The following is a 15,000-nucleotide window of genomic DNA, read 5'->3' as shown; positions in this document are numbered from 1 at the left end:
CAGATCTTCTATACCCAAAAACTTCAAAATAATTAAAGAGGCACTGTCATGCAAAATTTGCTGTTTTATGTTAAAAATGGGTACAAATCTCTCTTACTACTTTAGCTCACATCTACAACATTCCTGACAACCCACTGACAAGATATGAAATATATTTATGGCACAAAGAGCTATCTATTCATATTTAATTTTTGACCACTTCTGAAAATACGGTCTCCAGACTTAAAAATAAAACTAGCCAGCTTTTTTCAAGTTTCAATCCATTTCCATCCTTCACTCCATCCTTGGCTGCAAACAACAAAGAATGGACTCAGTGCACTTCAATGGCTATTGGCAACAAAACTACAGCATTATTTTACGGTATTCATTATTGCAAAGACGTCCTTTAGTGTTTTGACGTTTGCCTACAATAGCGTGACACAACCCCCTTTAAACTTCATAGAAAACAGTGCAGGAGTAATTATGATCTCTTCAGTGAAGCAAAGCCTAATAATATTGTCTTCGCTATAATGAAAGACTGCGTTATAGTGTACTCATGGGTGTGCCACCTAAAGTACAGCCTAATAATATTATCTTGACTCTAACAAAACACTGGGTTATACTGTACTCATGGGTGTGCCACATAAAGTACAGCCTAATAATATTATCTTGACTCTAACAAAACACTTGGTTATACTGCACTCATGGGTGTGCCACCTAAAGTACAGCCTAATAATATTATCTTGACTCTAACAAAACACTGGGTTATACTGTACTCATGGGTGTGCCACCTAAAGTACAGCCTAATAATATTATCTTGACTCTAACAAAACACTGGGTTATACTGTACTCATGGGTGTGCCACCTAAAGTACAGCCTAATAATATTATCTTAACTCTAACAAAACACTTGGTTATACTGTACTCATGGGTGTGCCACCTAAAGTACAGCCTAATAATATTATCTTGACTCTAACAAAACACTGGGTTATAATGTACTCATGGGTGTGCCACCTAAAGTACAGCCTAGTAATATAATCTTGGCTCTTACTGAAGACTGGGTTATACTGTACTCATGGGTGAGCCACCTAAAGTACAGACTAATAATATTATCTTGACTCTAAAAAAAAAACTGGGTTATACTGTACTCATGGGTGTGCCACCTAAAGTACAGCCTAATAATATTATCTTGACCCTAACAAAACACTAGGCTATACTGCACTAATGGTGTGCCACCTAGAGTACAGCCTAATAATATTATCTTAACTTTAACAAAACACTGGGTTATACTGCACTCATGGGTGTGCCACCTAAAGTACAGCCTAATAATAATAACTTGACTCTTACTGAAGACTGGGTTATACTGTACTCATGGGTGAGCCACCTAAAGTACAGTCTAATAATATTAACTCTACTCTAACAACACACTTGGTTATACTGTACTCATGGGTGTGCCACCTAAAGTACAGCCTAATAATATTATCTTGGCTCTAACAAAACACTGGGTTATACTGTACTCATGGGTGTGCCACCTAAAGTACAGCCTAATAATTTTATATGTACTCTAACAAAACACTTGGTTATACTGCACTCATGGGTGTGCCACCTAAAGTACAGCCTAATAATATTATCTTGACTCTAAAAAAAAACACTGGGTTATACTGTACTCATGGGTGTGCCACCTAAAGTACAGCCTAATAATATTATCTTGACTCTAACAAAACACTGGGTTATACTGTACTCATGGGTGTGCCACCTAAAGTACAGCCTAGTAATATAATCTTGGCTCTTACTGAAGACTGGGTTATACTGTACTCATGGGTGAGCCACCTAAAGTACAGACTAATAATATTATCTTGACTCTAAAAAAAACACTAGGTTATACTGTACTCATGGGTGTGCCACCTAAAGTACAGCCTAATAATATTATCTTGACCCTAACAAAACACTAGGCTATACTGCACTAATGGGTGTGCCACCTAGAGTACAGCCTAATAATATTGTCTTGACTTTAACAAAACACTGGGTTATATTGGACTCATGGGTGTGTCACCTAAAGTACAGCCTAATAATATTAACTTGACTCTTACTGAAGACTGGGTTATACTGTACTCATGGGTGAGCCACCTAAAGTACAGTCTAATAATATTAACTTGACTCTAACAAAACACTTGGTTATACTGCACTCATGGGTGTGCCACCTAAAGTACAGCCTAATAATATTATCTTAACTCTAACAAAACACTTGGTTATACTGTACTCATGGGTGTGCCACCTAAAGTACAGCCTAATAATATTATCTTGACTCTAACAAAACACTGGGTTATAATGTACTCATGGGTGTGCCACCTAAAGTACAGCCTAGTAATATAATCTTGGCTCTTACTGAAGACTGGGTTATACTGTACTCATGGGTGAGCCACCTAAAGTACAGACTAATAATATTATCTTGACTCTAAAAAAAAAACTGGGTTATACTGTACTCATGGGTGTGCCACCTAAAGTACAGCCTAATAATATTATCTTGACCCTAACAAAACACTAGGCTATACTGCACTAATGGTGTGCCACCTAGAGTACAGCCTAATAATATTATCTTAACTTTAACAAAACACTGGGTTATACTGCACTCATGGGTGTGCCACCTAAAGTACAGCCTAATAATAATAACTTGACTCTTACTGAAGACTGGGTTATACTGTACTCATGGGTGAGCCACCTAAAGTACAGTCTAATAATATTAACTCTACTCTAACAACACACTTGGTTATACTGTACTCATGGGTGTGCCACCTAAAGTACAGCCTAATAATATTATCTTGGCTCTAACAAAACACTGGGTTATACTGTACTCATGGGTGTGCCACCTAAAGTACAGCCTAATAATATTATTTTGACTCTAACAAAACACTTGGTTATACTGCACTCATGGGTGTGCCACCTAAAGTACAGCCTAATAATATTATCTTGACTCTAAAAAAAAACACTGGGTTATACTGTACTCATGGGTGTGCCACCTAAAGTACAGCCTAATAATATTATCTTGACTCTAACAAAACACTGGGTTATACTGTACTCATGGGTGTGCCACCTAAAGTACAGCCTAGTAATATAATCTTGGCTCTTACTGAAGACTGGGTTATACTGTACTCATGGGTGAGCCACCTAAAGTACAGACTAATAATATTATCTTGACTCTAAAAAAAACACTAGGTTATACTGTACTCATGGGTGTGCCACCTAAAGTACAGCCTAATAATATTATCTTGACCCTAACAAAACACTAGGCTATACTGCACTAATGGGTGTGCCACCTAGAGTACAGCCTAATAATATTGTCTTGACTTTAACAAAACACTGGGTTATATTGGACTCATGGGTGTGTCACCTAAAGTACAGCCTAATAATATTAACTTGACTCTTACTGAAGACTGGGTTATACTGTACTCATGGGTGAGCCACCTAAAGTACAGTCTAATAATATTAACTTGACTCTAACAAAACACTTGGTTATACTGCACTCATGGGTGTGCCACCTAAAGTACAGCCTAATAATATTATCTTGACTCTAACAAAACACTGGGTTATACTGTACTCATGGGTGTGCCACCTAAAGTACAGACCAATAATATTATCTTGACTCTAACAAAACACTGGGTTATAATGTACTCATGGGTGTGCCACCTAAAGTACAGCCTAGTAATATAATCTTGGCTCTTACTGAAGACTGGGTTATACTGTACTCATGGGTGAGCCACCTAAAGTACAGACTAATAATATTATCTTGACTCTAAAAAAAACACTGGGTTATACTGTACTCATGGGTGTGCCACCTAAAGTACAGCCTAATAATATTATCTTGACCCTAACAAAACACTAGGCTATACTGCACTAATGGGTGTGCCACCTAGAGTACAGCCTAATAATATTATCTTGACTTTAACAAAACACTGGGTTATACTGCACTCATGGGTGTGCCACCTAAAGTACAGCCTAATAATATTAACTTGACTCTTACTGAAGACTGGGTTATACTGTACTCATGGGTGAGCCACCTAAAGTACAGTCTAATAATATTAACTTGACTCTAACAAAACACTGGGTTATACTGCACTCATGGGTGTGCCACCTAAAGTACAGCCTAATAATATTATCTTGACTCTAACAAAACACTGGGTTATACTGTACTCATGGGTGTGCCACTTAAAGTACAGACTAATAATATTATCTTGACTCTAACAAAACACTGGGTTATACTGTACTCATGGGTGTGCCACCTAAAGTACAGCCTAGGAATATTATCTTGGCTCTTACTGAAGACTGGGTTATACTGCACTCATGGGTGAGCCACCTTAAGTACAGCCTAATAATATTATCTTGGCTCTAACAAAACACTGGGTTATACTGTACTCATGGGTGTGCCACCTAAAGTACAGCCTAATAATATTATTTTGACTCTAACAAAACACTGGGTTATAATGTACTCATGGGTGTGCCACCTAAAGTACAGCCTAGTAATATTATCTTGGCCCTTACTGAAGACTGGGTTATACTGCACTCATGGGTGAGCCACCTAAAGTACAGCCTAATAATATTAACTTGACTCTAACAAAACACTGGGTTATACTGTACTCATGGGTGTGCCACCTAAAGTACAGACTAATAATATTATCTTGACTCTAACAAAACACTTGGTTATACTGTACTCATGGGTGAGCCACCTAAAGTACAGCCTAATAATATTATCTTGACTCTAACAAAACACTGGGTTATAATGTACTCATGGGTGTGCCACCTAAAGTACAGCCTAGTAATATTATCTTGGCTCTTACTGAAGACTGGGTTATACTGCATTCATGGGTGAGCCACCTAAAGTACAGCCTAATAATATTTTCTTGACTCTAACAAAACACTGGGTTATACTGTACTCATGGGTGTGCCACCTAAAGTACAGCCTAGTAATATTATCTTGGCTCTTACTGAAGACTGGGTTATACTGCACTCATGGGTGAGCCACCTAAAGTACAGCCTAATAATATTATCTTGACTCTAACAAAACACTGGGTTATACTGTACTCATGGGTGTTCCACCTAATTATTGCCTTGGTTCTAACAAGAGAACCGGTTATACCATACTTATGGGAGTGCCACCTAAAGTACAGTCTAGTAATATTATCTTGGCTCTTTAAAACAGGGCTCGAAATTAACGAAAAAATCCATTCGCAATTTGCGACAAGATGCGAAAATTTAGTCGCGAAATCGCCGCGTTGCGTTGTGTTGTCAGCGGTTTAGCAAAAAAAATACGAGCCCGTAATACTTGTCTGTAAAGAAACCGCTGAAAATGGCGAATGATCGAAGGAATAGAGTTGTACTCGTAACATCCCGGCTAAATTACTCAACAATTACACTATCTTGAGAGAAATTTCACAGCGAGAAACAAAATAATTTTGTCATTTATTTATTTTAGCAAAAGTAGCAGCAAAGTGGCAACTGCTAACCCTTTTGTTTCGAAAGAGCGAAGGTGAGAACAAGTCGCAAAATTGCGACTTCTCCAGATATTTTAGTCGCTAAGGGAAAAATTTAGTGGCAAATGCGACTGTATTGGTCGCAATTTCGAGCCCTGTAAAAGTTCTCAAAAAAACCAACATTATTGTACTTACAAACACAATATGTTCCTAAAGCGTACTCCGACCAATTATCTTTGGGCTACACTTAGCTAATCAAGGATAAAATCTAAAAATAAGTTTCCAATAAATGTACATTTGGAGACAACAAAAATTAGATAAGAATTCAGTTAACACAAATTCTAATTAACATCGACATGGATCTGGCAAGAAGTAACTCTGTTTAAAATTAAAGTCTTGGATGTATTCAGATCCTGAAAAGGCTTCTTGAACTTGGATAGTGGCAGAGAAAGTTCTGCAATTTCCTCAAGGTGCTCGAGTATTCGAAACTCAGTTAGACCTGAAATAACAATAGTGAGAATGAAAATAATAATAATAATAATAATAATAATAATAATTATAATAATAATAATAATAATAATAATAATTGAGGGAAAAGAAGTTAAGTCAACATCTGGTGTATGAAATAATTTTAAATGTAAAGAAACCAAGCAAAACAAATACAACGAAACATGTAAACATAAATATTATGCTTGAATTTTTAAAGAAATAATGGCCAAATTACTAAAGTAAAATAAACTTGATCAATTCTTAGTGTTTTATATATTCTTACCCCTGTTCGTTCAAGCCCTGTGATGTTAATCACTGACTGCCATGTTTTAGAGGAGACCCTTGCCTTCGCCTGAAAGTGGACAAGCTTCCAGTCAGGTACTCTCAAGGTCTCCACGTATCTTGAACGTGTGCCATCGCCAACAAGTTCCTCCACGGCCCTCTTTAACCCTCTTTAACCCACTTCTCACAGAAACGTCCTCCACGATTTCATTGACCATGGCTTTGGCTTCGATTCTGGGTCGCCAAATACACACATTGAAAGCACCATTAGCCAAATTTCCTCTTTGTTTGTTGCACACGTCATCAAAATTCTTCAATATGCGATTACTTCGCTGCTCCATGAGCAAAACCTTCTCAGGCGTGTCTGAATCGTCCATTTCAAATGATGAAAGCGACAATTTGCTTGGCGTGGTTGAGGGCATTTGAATCCAAACATCGAGAAGCAAGTGGTCGTTCGGAGGTTGCTTGATAATCAAATCCAATGAGTTCAAAAAGTCTCGCAACTGCGAGAAAAACTCATCCGGATCTTCGATTGTTGAGTGTATTCTGGCGAAGAAAAACGGATATCAGTCAAAAGGACGAATAGACAATTTCCGTTCCATTCGATTCGGCGAACGTCCATCTTGCAATCGAAGATCCTCTGGAAAACTTCAAGCGACAAGTGGCGATCGTTTACATCGCGTCGGCGTCGAGGTTGTGAACATACCAGTAGCAATGCGGACTCTAGTCATCACTTACGCGAGTAACTGTTTTTTTTTTTTTTTGGCGCACTCTTCCTCAAAACTAAATTTTTGGGTGCGCCACAAGTTGAAATACGAAACTGACGAGAACATGTGATTAAATAAATGGCCTATTGAATGAATACAGTAACGAGCCATAACATTATCCACACCGCTTTAATTTAGCAGCGTTGAAAACTTATCTCTTTAATCCGTGACACATTTAATGAAATTATCACACCTACAAGGGGAAAGCACAGTATGAACAGTACTTGCAGTGCAAACCTTTTGTGTCTTCTCATGTAAGTTATTGACAAAGCCTATTCTTTTACTTATCAATGACATTGCCAATTCATCTAACAAATTGTCCTTTCGCCTCTTTGCTGACGATGCTAACATTTTCTATACTTCAGATGACATAAATGATATCGAATCAGTTATGAACTGTGAAATTACTAGAGTTCTTAATTATTGTTCGTTTCATAAATCATCTGTTAACATGAAAAAGAAAACTTGATGTTAATAACCTCACCACGCAAAAAACTTACTCCTATAAATATTTTAAATTTTGAGCAGAAGGCTTGTATTAAGTACCTTGGTGTTTACATAGACCAACACTTTAATTGGAAAGATCAAATTACTCATATTAAAAACATATAAAAACACTGGGATCATGTATACGACACTATGTGAGTATACACGTTCTCAAGCAACTTTATTATCATATCATATATATCATCATATATCTTTCTTTACCCTCGGATTTTAGAGTAGCTTGGTGTAGCTAATATATCCGAGCATTTACCCTCCCAACCATGAAACCCCACAGAAGACAGACCACAACACCGGGAACTACATGCCCTACTCTTTGCGACAAGTGTGTGAGTTCTTTTACGTCCCACAGGATTATGAACATTGAAGGGTTATGAGACGGGGCCTACGGTTTATCATCCTTATCCGAGAAGACTAGAGAGTCTAACCATTTGCAGATGTAATTACAAAGGCAGCACTTTCTCCTCAGTTTTTTAAAGACCCTGAGTGTTGGTCCGGCCGGAGTTGAACTCACGACCTCCCGGGTGACAGCCCGGTTCTCAACCAACTGAGCCACCGGTGCGCTGATATACCCTTATTTAAACTATGCAGTTGTAGTGTGGGGAAATACTTACCCATCAAATTTAAGCAAGTTATGTTCTCTTCAAAATAAATGCATTCATTGTATGTTTTTTGCTGATAGTAGAGAGTCATCCCAAGTTTTCTATAGACTCCTCGATATCCTAAAATTTGATAGCATTGTTAAACTGAGTACATGCGTACTCGCACATAAGATATTTAATAAGTCCTCCAATATTCCTTCACTGTTTTATGATTCTCTCAGAACAGTCTCTAGCTTGCACAAGTATAACACCACATATGCCTCCAAGGGTAATTTTCATCGACCAAAAGTAAGGACCAACACTGGCAAATTTACCTTTGTATATGTTGCCTCTAAATTATGGGAAACGGTACCAACAAACTTGAAACGGCTCTCTATTAGTAGCTTTAAAAAGCGGTATAAAAATCATCTCCTCAAATGTCAGTCATAGTTTTGAATTTCCAACTAAATTTCACTTTGTAATTATATTTATTATTGTCTTCTGATTTTTCTGTAAGTAAATTTTAATATAACATCTCCATTCCGTTTTCATAACACTTCTTGCCTCGTGAATTACTTTAGTCTTAATTATTATTTGTTTCCTTAGTTCCTTTCTTTACTTGTAAATGAGCGGCAGCCAACTAGCTAGAAAGCTTTGCTATACTTTGGCTGTTGCAGACTAATTCAAAAATTGTACACATAATTATATATTTGCTATTATTTTGTTTTCTGTAGTTTTTTTTTTCTTCTTCTTCCTTCTTTATTCTTCCTGAATAGTGTGAATAAAGGTTGTTGTTGTTGTAAAGCTATTGTCCTCGTTTAAAAAGAATATTTATAAATATCGTTAGTCACTTTCACTTGTTGAAAGGACGGCAGTTTCGAGCTCTTGATGGTCTTTCATTCGGTATGACATCAGGTGGAAATGGTATGCCAACATGGCCCATATAGATTTTATAAAACATGGTGCCTTGTGAAAGAAGTCTTCGGTGATGGAGCGAGTCCCAGCCAAGACTTTGTACCATAGGTGTAACGTGGCTATAACGCGAGTAGTCGTTTAAGACATATCAAAAGCTTTCGGGAAATCAAGCAGAATAGCATCAGTCTGACTGCGTACATTAATAGATTTAACCCAGTCGTGTATGGTTGTTATCAATTGGGTCTCACAAGAGAAACGCTGTCGAAAGCCATGTTGCTCGTCGATTATGATGGTATTTTTGGACTGGTGTTTAGCCATATGACTGAGCACTGTATGCTCCATTTTAGTACTTTACAGCATACGGAGGTTTAAGAGATTGGCCGATAATTTGAAGGAAGAGATTTATTACATTTCTTGTAAACAGCAGCAATAAGGGCCTTGGACCAATCTGAAGGAATCGGATTGAGATTTAAAGATTGCTGAAAGATGCAAGGTCTGATTTGATTGCTTGAAAGACGCCTCCGCCAAAAGCATTTCTATCTTTTTTGAGATCTGAGTATGAAGGCGGGAAGATTGAATAAGATGGAATATCAGTGCTGAGTTTAGATTCGGTTCCCAGGACAATATCAGGATCATGTAGTTCAAGTAGAGCTTGGAATTCAGTGAAGAATATGGCGTTATTTTACACCTGTGTTGTGGTTAAAATTCAGTTAAAATTCAGTTCGAATTGTAGCTTAGTATTTAACGTACTAAACTGTTCTGCCGAAGATCTTTTCTCATTTTTTCTTGGCTTGTTATGTTGTGGTAAACCGTGTTACCGCAAATGGCTTCTTCGCGGGAACATTTGCGGGAAGTCGATTTGGGTGATTTAGACAGTTCTTTCACTGAATTGAATTTCACTGAATTGTGTATCGAAGTGAGCTTTATTTCTAATATTTTAACAAGTGTGCTGTTATGTAGAACACTGAAACCAAAATGGAAAGTTCTCTGGTAACTTAGGGGTTCAACAAAGACAGAGAAGGAATCCAACACGTGGTCAGTGATCTCTGTTCTCTGCACAGTCTTCAGGTAACGAGAAGCTCCGAAAAGCTTACACTGGGTTGCCTGTGGTACGCGTTACACAAAGAACTGCAGCGTTCCAGTTAATTTCTTCAAGTGGGGCGTCATTAAGACCATTTGAGGGGTCACCCACATGTCGCGCTAGCAGAGGCCCTTTGGCTCACACGTTTAATTATTGTGTAATGTCCTGTCCCATTTTAAGGTCTTTTAGTCTTTTAAGCTTTCATAATAAATTCAGTTTAAAGATAACAAAACACGCTCTTGAGTAAAATTTACTCGTTTCTTCTTTAAATAAATAGTCCGCAAAAAACTAACTGCAAATTGCTCTGACGGACGTTTTCCAGCATGTCTAGCAGTTGGACTAAGCAAACGTTTATTGCACATACAAGAAAGGACTAAAGGTGTTGTTTCCGCTTCATAATGTGACGGTCTAATCTGATTCCAGGTCAAAACATTGTTTGGCTTTGCGTTTGCACCAGAAAAAGGCAAGCCAAGAGACAGATGAAGAAAAAAAATAACATAGTGTTTATATTTAACTATGAATCGAATACTCATTGAAAGATCTTAAAAACACGAACATTTTTGCAGTCTCTAACGTTTTGTCAAAAGGAAGAAATTGATCACATGCTAGGCAACCGTAAAGGTGCACGTGATCACCCTCTGTCAATGAACTACGGGAAAGGATGTTTCAGAGTAGGACAACGTACGTTTTAGCGAAGAAACTTCCGTCGTTAGTTAATTTTGTTGTAATATTTAACTGAATATTTAGATTTCTTCTGTCGGGTCAGGAAGCCTTCTTTGTCGGGTTCCTGAGAAACGTATCTATTTTGACTTCAGGGTGAACTATTTACACAATCGAGAGGTTGAGTAGTAGCCTGCGAACGCAGACGTATTTCCGGCGGTCGTTTCTCTCCCCCGAAAAGTAGCTACTTTTCGTAATTGAAAATCTAAACATTTATGAGATACAAAAACAGACTTGCAAATTACCGCAAATCACAATGCTGACAAGCACAAAAGCGAAGAAATGGTTAAGTAAATATGAAGTTTGTTACTATCTGAATGTATAGAGTACTAAAGCAGTTACGTCACGCATCCATGGCAACCAAATTTTCTGTTCTAAACAAACGCACGGGAAGCAAGATGTCGGTGCTGACAATTGCGTCCCTGCTTTCTTTCTTCGAAAATGAGAATAAATCCGTTTCAAGAGGTGAAAATCACTTCAAATCAAACCATGTGGAAAGCTTTAGTGCAAGTCAAGGTGTTTTGAAGGGACAAGTTCACGCTAGTATGAAGAAAAAAGTGTATAATGTGACGGTAAGTGAAATGCGGTAAATGGCCAACATTGAGCAGAAAGCTTATAGAAAACTACTGTTAAACTTTGTGTATTATAATTTTCTTTTTAGATATACCTTGACCAAAACAATGCGATTAAATCGAGCGAGTGCGAGTGTCCTCGGGGAGTTTATAAATGCAGCCATGCTGCAGCTCTGTTCATCTACGGAATTTATAACTGGAGTCGGACTGATGTTGAGTGTTCATGGAAAAAACGGAATGCACCTGATATTTCTCGGAAATCTATTGCTGAAATGTTTCCTCCAGCAAAGCCAGGATATACAGCCTTACTCCGACAACCAAATCAAGGAGATCGAGAAGCGCTGTATTCAGAGCTCCGAGCGTATGGAAAGTTCACTGGCCTATGCTGGCTGTTAAGCCCTGAGCCAAAACAACTGGGGGATCTACCTGTCTCAACAGTGGAAGAGGTTATTTTTTCCGAAGAATTTCTCACCTTATCTACTGCTGCTGAACAACTTGAGTTTATCAAACGAAAATTAAAGGTAGAGCAAGAAATTGTAAATCAAATCAGTTCTTTAACTGTCGGTCAGCGAAACAATCCCTCCTGGCATTTAGTCAGGAAGGGGCGTTTGACTGCAAGTAATTTTGGCTCCGTCATCAATGCTAAGAGGGTCACCCCATCCCTTATTAAGCGTCTCTTGGGAGAATATGACATTTCACGTGTCAAAGCTGTGGCATGGGGAGTCACAAATGAGGCTGAAGCCATCAAAACATTTACTGCCAAAACCCATCTTGAAGTTGCTGAGACAGGGGTGTGGCTTGACGAATCAGGCGTTCTTGGAGCTTCCCCTGATGGATTCGTGGGTGAAGACCATGTTCTAGAGGCGAAGTGTTCCTATACCTTCAGAAATGCGAGTATTGAGGAAGCTTTGAAAAGTGAGACATTTTGTCTGGAGCAAAAAGAGGACGGGTCATACTCGCTAAAAAGGAATCATGTCTACTGGCACCAAGTGCAAGGGCAAATGTACTTAGCCAAACGAAATTATTGTTATTTTGTTGTTTGGACAAATAACTGGTGTGTCATTATTGAAATCAAGAAGGATCCATCCTGGGAAGAAAACCTTACCAGACTAAGGGAATTTTACTTTAAACACCTCTTTCCCAAAATTGTTGAGGGAGAACTATAGTTTGTAGAATTATTGCAAGGTTTAAATCCAGCCGGAAGTTTGTACCCTGTTCCCATTTTACAAGTTTAATACTGAAACAATAACAAGTACAGCAACCTTCCATGCTCAGTAATGAAACCAAAACCATTTTTATTCAGAGAATTATCAAATATTCTTGATGTTGTGTTTCCTAAAACATTTAAGATTAGAGTTGCAATTGTTTACAGCTGAAAATGCTGGCTCTACTGCATAATATGTGACTTCAGACAAATGTTCTATTATTTTGTTACTATTCTACACATTACAAAAATAGAGAATGCCCCCTTATTTTCTAAACATAAAGGTCAAATAGATGGGCTTAATCTGCCTTGTTGAAATTTAAAGTTGATCCTCAGGCTTAAAGAAAACAAAAGCAATACATCAAGGTTGATTGATTGTCTTATTCCCCTAAGCATCAAAGCTACATGTTAATCAATAATACTCTCTCAATTTTCCCACTACATGCACGTCCTTACTCAAATTCTACCCCTTCACATCCTTCCTTTATCAGTGGAAACTGAAGATTTACAAGGGCAGCACAGACTTGAAATACTTTGTCAGCATAACATCTTAATTTGGGGGGTATAAAGTTTAGTATCTTAAAATCCTTCAGCCGTGCATTAGCCCTTTCGACGTGAATTCTGCATTTTGCAATGTTTTTAGTGGCCCTTATCTCACTGGCAGTGAATTTTCCATTCTCTAAGAAGGGAGGAATATTTACGGAAACACCCTTTGGGACAATGTCCTGAATCAAGAACCCCTTGTCTGCAAGGATCAGGTCACCATTTGCCATATGGTTCATTAGACCTGACTGTTTGACAATTTCCTTATCCGAAATTGATCCTGGATACAGTTTACTTACATATGTTATAACTGCATTGGGCGCCACCCCGACTAAAACTTTAAAAGAATTCATGCCCCGGTAGCTTGAATATGTCTCATTCTGTTGACTCATAAGACTGGGTGCTGCAATTTCAATATCTGTACAGTCAATGACTATTCTACAGCTAGTAAACATTGAAAAGGACGAAGGAGAGCATAATTTGTTTTTCTCCCTAGAAGGGATAGTGGTCATCAAATCATCAAATAAGATATGGTGTAAAACATGAATAAATGTTGTAACTACATTTGAAATGGTAGCAACACTACAAGAGAATAACTGAGCTATGTGGAGATTAGTATAGTTTTGTCTCAGTTTCATGAGGGTGATTAAAATTTGATCTTCAAAAATAATTGACTCCACTCTCCAACCTGCATAGTATGACAAAGAATCCTTAAATCTAGAGGCATAATTTACCACAATCTGGAAAACTTCTTTTGTTGGTAGTCCAGTTTCCATACGAAGAATATCTGTGGTAAGAGTTGATGCAGAATAATGTGTTCTCTGGTACTGTGCAGTTTCTCTCTGCTGCTCAAGTTCCCTCTTTGCAATGTCAAGTTCGGCTTCAAGAATAACCTGGTTTGTTGAGGGTTTTTCTTGCAAGGGAGGTGCCTCCTCTTCCATTTTGTCCCGAATGGCCTGCACCATGTCATGTACACTGCTGTGTGTAGTACTACTCTGTTTTTTCTTTTTTCGAGGAAATCCTTCTGATGGAAACAACTTGTCAGCATTACGTGTGTAAATTTCTGGGCCGGCACTCTTTTTCCCATCTCTGAAGTGACAACTGCATATTCTGGAGTGATTCCCTGGTTCCCTGTCTTTTCTTCTGTAAGTTTATATAAAAAAAATAAGCTCACTAAGTAGAACTAGTTAGTCACTTTTACAGTACTGTGCAACATCTAAAGCTATTATAAACGAGAGTTCTAATATTGTTTATTTAAAATTAGCAACAGTATCGCCTACAAAATGATGAACTAGAACAAAGTAAAATTCCCCTTCGTCAAACTGCCAAGGGAAATGATATTTCTTCCTTTGAGAATGCAGTCGTTCGTGATGAACTGTAGTAAACAGTTTCCAAGTTAAAGCATGAATGAATGAATGTATGTATTTATAGTCTACTGAGTTTTTCAAGCATATCATGGGAGTAATTCACTGATCACAGCTGTTTTCCTTTTCACCAGAACAAATGCACGAATATTATTTAAGATACTATCGCAAAGACTTTGTGAGATACCAGTCCTTGAAAGAAATCACAGATCAAAACACGAGCCAAACACCAAAACGCCGCGAAAGCGCCACTTAATTGATAACACAAGATCTAGGACAAACCATAAATTAACCTTACCTTATTAATCGAATCCAGCGTTGGTACTCCTCCTTTTTCTTTATTTTATGTGGAAACCCATAGAATTTACAAGTATGTGATTCGGAATGATGATCACAGCCCGGAGCAAAGCAGTGAACCATCACGATCTTTCACCTCTAACACCTCGGCTCTTTGTCTGCTCAGTTGACGATTGGGATCTTCTTTCAAACGAATAAATATTCGTCTACGTCATCCAAAGTTCCAAAAAAAATTACA

The 15,000-nt window shown here is 37.9% G+C and overlaps 2 protein-coding genes across 3 annotated transcripts in view; one reads left to right on the top strand and one right to left on the bottom strand.

Annotated features, from left to right (window-relative positions):
- The first annotated feature begins 8,302 nt into the window (after positions 1 to 8,302).
- Positions 8,303 to 12,915, top strand: LOC138029744 (uncharacterized). The gene is made up of 2 exons (XM_068877538.1): positions 8,303 to 11,354; positions 11,444 to 12,915. The coding sequence occupies exons 1-2, from the start codon at positions 11,100 to 11,102 to the stop codon at positions 12,518 to 12,520; spliced, it is 1,332 nt and encodes a 443-aa protein (XP_068733639.1). The 5' UTR covers positions 8,303 to 11,099; the 3' UTR covers positions 12,521 to 12,915.
- The window catches only part of LOC138029738 (uncharacterized), a 4,235-nt gene continuing 1,842 nt past the window's right edge, over positions 12,608 to 15,000 (bottom strand). For both annotated transcript variants that reach the window (XM_068877513.1, XM_068877521.1), the window contains exons 2-3: positions 14,764 to 15,000; positions 12,608 to 14,244 (exon numbers count right to left, since the gene is read on the bottom strand). The exon at positions 14,764 to 15,000 is cut by the window's right edge. In XM_068877513.1, the coding sequence (XP_068733614.1) occupies positions 13,011 to 14,244; positions 14,764 to 14,885 (1,356 nt within the window). In that variant the 5' untranslated portion in view covers positions 14,886 to 15,000 and the 3' untranslated portion in view covers positions 12,608 to 13,010. The remainder of the gene's footprint in view (positions 14,245 to 14,763) is intronic.

Source organism: Montipora capricornis, chromosome 2 (genome assembly GCF_036669925.1).
Source record: "Montipora capricornis isolate CH-2021 chromosome 2, ASM3666992v2, whole genome shotgun sequence".
Lineage (NCBI taxonomy): Eukaryota > Metazoa > Cnidaria > Anthozoa > Scleractinia > Acroporidae > Montipora > Montipora capricornis.
The sequence above is the reverse complement of the archived record's forward strand: the minus strand, read 5'-3'. Positions and strand labels throughout refer to the sequence as shown.

Coding starts and splice junctions, on each gene's coding strand:
- LOC138029744 (XM_068877538.1), top strand. CDS start 11,100: ATGTATAGAGTACTAAAGCAGTTACGTCACGCATCCATGGCAACCAAA. Junction 11,355..11,443: donor AAAAAGTGTATAATGTGACG/GTAAGTGAAATG, acceptor TTTTCTTTTTAG/ATATACCTTGACCAAAACAA.